The sequence below is a fragment of the Myotis davidii genome, unplaced genomic scaffold (genome assembly GCF_000327345.1).
Source record: "Myotis davidii unplaced genomic scaffold, ASM32734v1 scaffold1906, whole genome shotgun sequence".
NCBI lineage: Eukaryota > Metazoa > Chordata > Mammalia > Chiroptera > Vespertilionidae > Myotis > Myotis davidii.
The window spans coordinates 127080-131517 of NW_006297180.1; the positions used below are offsets into that span (position 1 = coordinate 127080).

General features: G+C 45.0%; 1 protein-coding gene across 1 annotated transcript in view; it reads right to left on the reverse strand.

Annotated features, from left to right (window-relative positions):
- Positions 1-1137: 1137 nt before the first annotated feature.
- The window catches only part of LOC107184539 (gastrula zinc finger protein XlCGF17.1-like), a 10446-nt gene continuing 7145 nt past the window's right edge, over positions 1138-4438 (reverse strand). The window contains 2 exon segments of the mRNA XM_015569965.1: positions 1138-2116; positions 2119-2309. Of these exon segments, the coding sequence (XP_015425451.1) occupies positions 1250-2116; positions 2119-2309 (1058 nt within the window). The 3' untranslated portion in view covers positions 1138-1249.

The following is a 4438-nucleotide window of genomic DNA, read 5'->3' on the forward strand; positions in this document are numbered from 1 at the left end:
ATATGTATTAAAAACAAACAAACAAACAAACAAAAACTATTGCCATGAAATTCAACAGGAATGCTAACTGCTTACAAAAGACACATCCTCGGACATATTGTAGGATTATTCTTCCTCTAGCTTTGACTTCTTGCCTGTTGAACAACTACCTTATATAAACACTCTAGAGGGGCCAGGGGAATATACAATAGCATTAGATTGTTTTATCTGCCAATGAAGTCAGCTACATGAAACAGTTTCGGAGGTCCTGAGAATGTCTGTACATAAAGGTCACACAAGCCACAGGCCCTGGGACATTGGTGGCCTTATGTTCAGAAGAGGCACCTATCATTTAATTTACTGCAGGCTTTCCCATTCATTATAGAAACAGTGTTTCTGTCATAATTGTGGTTCCACCTTAGAGTCTTACAAAAATGACACCAGCTTATGAAATTCCATATTCCTAGCACATGGCTCCTTTGCAGTACATGGAGAGCAGGTTCTCTAAACATAGCTGAAGTTTATGTAATACATACTGTGAACAGAGAACATGATTCATATTGGTCACAGAAGCAGAGCGACCTTCAGAGTGATTTTAGACCTCACCAATAATCGAGGCACTAGACTGCAGATTAAATGCACAGTCATGTGTTCTTTATTTCAAGGCCATGGGCTGCAGTAAATAAATGCGAAAATAATGCACTAATAAATAACAACACAAATATAAAAACACCTTTAGAAAAAAGATCATAAACCAGAGCAGAGAAAAGCACAGAGTTTGCAGGTTGGTGAATAAGAAGCCCTCAAAATTTATCAAAACATAATGTGAGTACCACTATGTTCCTGAAAGAGGTAGCGCTTCTTAGCTGAGAATGGGTGCTCTGGATGACTCCTAGGTCATGTCCATTTTCTAGTCATAGAGAAATGAATGAAGATACTGCCAAGAGCTTGGAGGAACCATAATTAATTCAAGCAAAAGTGAGAGCACAATATATTTCCCTGAGAATCCAGGGATGATGACCCATGCACACTCCTAAGGTGAGCCAGGTGTTAGAGGTGAAATCTCTTCAGTGAAAAACAGACGGAGACATCACTTGCATGTTAGCAAGTACAATGCAGCTCCTTCAACTCTCACTTGTACCTCAAGTTTATGAGGAATCTAGCAGGGTGTATGTTCCCATAAAAGGGATTTACATTCATATAAACAGTGCCATAGAGCCCCTTAAGTGTTCTTATAATAAGTGAGAAAAATAAAACATTCCCTGCACATTTATGGCTTTTCTCCAGTGTGAACTCTGTGGTGTCTAGTGAGGTGAGATCTTTCACTGAAGGACTTCCCACATTCACGACACTCATAGGGTTTTAATCCAGTGTGAACTCTGTGGTGTTTAGTGAGAGAAGCCCTTTCAATGAAATGCTTCCCACATTCACTACACTCAAATGGCTTTTCTCCAGTGTGAACTCTGTGGTGTCTAGTGAGGGCAGCCCTTTCAATGAAATGCTTCCCACATTCACTACACTCAAATGGCTTTTCTCCAGTGTGAACTCTGTGGTGTGTAGTGAGGGCAGCCCTTTCAATGAAATGCTTCCCACATTCACTACACTCAAATGGCTTTTCTCCAGTGTGAACTCTGTGGTGTCTAGTGAGGGCAGCCCTTTCAATGAAATGCTTCCCACATTCACTACACTCATATGGCTTTTCTCCAGTGTGAATTCTGTGGTGTCTGGTGAGGTGAGACCATTGACGGAAATGCTTCCCACATTCTCTACACTCATATGGCTTTTCTCCAGTGTGAACTCTGTGGTGTCTAGTGAGGTCACTGCTTTGACTAAAGGACTTCCCACATTCACTACACTCATATGGCTTTTCTCCAGTGTTAACTCTAAGGTGTCTAGTGAAGTCGCACCTTACACTAAAGGACTTCCCACAGTGCCTACACTTGTACTGTTTATCTCTAATGTGAACTCTGTTGTGTTTAATGAGAGCAGTGCTTTCGCTGAAGACTTTCCCACAATCAGTACACTCGTAGGGCTCTTCTCTAGTGTGAACTCTCCCGTGTTGAAGGTGGTTGAACATTCGTCTAAACACTTTCCCACATTTATTATACTCGTAAGTTATATCTCCAGAGCAGAGACCGTTACATTCTTCTCAAAGTAAACGACTTGTAACTCACTCAGGTGCAAAATATCTTTTAACACTGAGAAGCATGGCTTACACAGATGGGTCCTCTGGGTGGCTGCAGCTGTCTTGGAAGCCCTGACCAGAGAATCTCCTACAGATACACTGTGCTCAGAATAGGCCTCTACATCATCCATCTTATGCCAATGACCTGAAAACAGAGAAATGATGAGGAAATGAATGTTGACTCTGGTGACAGTGGGAAGTCCCATTATAAAACTGTACTGCACATACTAGAAAGAAACCAAGATGGCGGCATAGGTAAACACCGGAGATTGCTACCTCGCACAACCACTTCAACAATACAACTAAAAGATGGAACGGACATCACCGAGAACCACAGGAAGGCTGGCTGAGGGGAAATTCTAAAACTAGAAGGAAAGAGAAAAGCATACTGAGACTCAGAGGAGGTGCAGTGCAGAAGTAAAATACTAAGGTGCGGAGCTGTGTGCGAAGCGGGCTGGTGGCTGAGGGCGCAGTTGTCTATTTCAATTGGGAGTAAGTCTCAGGCTTTGGGCTCCAGCTCCGGGCAAGTCTCTGGAGACCCAGACTCAAACGGGAGAAGCGCGACTGTCTGGCATTGGTTGGAACTCAAGGGCAACTTTCTCTCTGAGGTACTTGCAGCGGTTGCTGGGACACTGAGAGGCAGAGCCTCTGGGGACGGGACTGACAGCAGCCATAACTTCTTGCTCTGGCCCTCCGTTGATCCCCTGGGACCAGCCCCGCCCAAGCCTTGCAAAGAGGCATTTGCTGGATAGCTCAGGCAGAGGCTAGATTAGCACCTCCCTAGAGATCAGGACAGAAGTTCTCCCACTGCAGACACAGCTAAATCTGACAGCCAGTTGGCCTGGAAGTCAAATCCCCCCCCAGTGTTACGTACAACAATCAAGCCTTAAATACAACAAGACTGCACACAAGACCACTAGGGGGTGCACCAAGAAAGCATAAAAAATGCGGAGACAAAGAAGCAGGACACAAATTACAGAAATGGGGGAAAGCAAAATGCTGGATATAGAGTTCAAAACCACATTTTTAACACATTGTATGCGGGAAAGGTATTTATACATTCTACCAGTGTAGTAGAGCGCGGGACATGTATTAATACATTTTTTATAGACTAGCAATAGAATGCAGGTAACGTATAAATACATAAAGTCATTGTAATTTTATTGAACGTTGCCATTTGTGCAAAAAATTAGCAAAAATGGCCTGCGCCACCTGTTAACGCGTAATAAAAACTACCCGCAAACAATGTGTTAAGGTCTCTCAAGAACTGTCTAGAAGCCACCAAAAAATTTAGTAAAGCCCTCAAAAAGACTGGTGAGATCGCCGATAAATGTAGTAATATCCTCAAGAAACATAAGGACACCCTTGATGTTGTTAAAAAGGACCAACTAGAGGTCGGGACGGCCCCGTTGAGGTTGAAATGGCCCCGATGAGGTCGGGTCGGCCTTGGAGAGGTTGAAACGGCGCCGGTGAGTTAGGGACAGCCCCGGTGAGGTTGAAATGGCCCCGGTAGGTCAGGACAGCCCCAGTGAGGCTGAAACAGCTCCAGTGAGGTCGGGACGGCCTCAGTTAGGTTGAAAGGACCCCGGTGAGGTGGAAATGGCCCCGGTGAGGTTGAAATTGCCCCGGTGAGGTTGCAATTGGCTGAAAATAAACGGGACGGTCCCGGTGAGGTCAAAATAGCCCTGGTGAGGTCGGGACAGCCCCGGTACCCCGGTGAGGTTGAATGGACCCCAGGGAGGTTGAAACAGTCCTGGTGAGGTTGAAACGGCCCTGGTGAGGTAGGGATGGCCCCAGTGAGGTTGAAACGACCCCGGTGAGGCTGAGACGGCCGCAGTGAGGTTGGGACAGATAATGGGGACCAGTATAGACTGATGAACAGGGGTAGATGCAGAGGCAGAACAACATTGAACAGACTGTCAAACTACAGTGGGAAGCCTGGGGAGGGTTTGGGGGAGGATTAAGAGATCAACCAAAGTACTTATATGCATGCATATAAGATTGAACCTCACTGGGACACAAGACACCAGGGAGGATAGTTCTCAGGCCCAGCTTCATCCGGAAGGTCATCCTGACTGTCATTCTGCTGTTCGGCCATTTGATTGATTTGCATATTATGCTTTTATTATTATAGATTCTTCCAAGTCACAGAGCTCCAAAGGCCCATAAGGAAGTAGCCCATATAAATGTACTTATTTTGTACCTGAAAACTTTAAGTTTCAGAGCATAGCCTGGATCTCCCACATAGTACAGAGAGAGAGTAGAATATCCAGA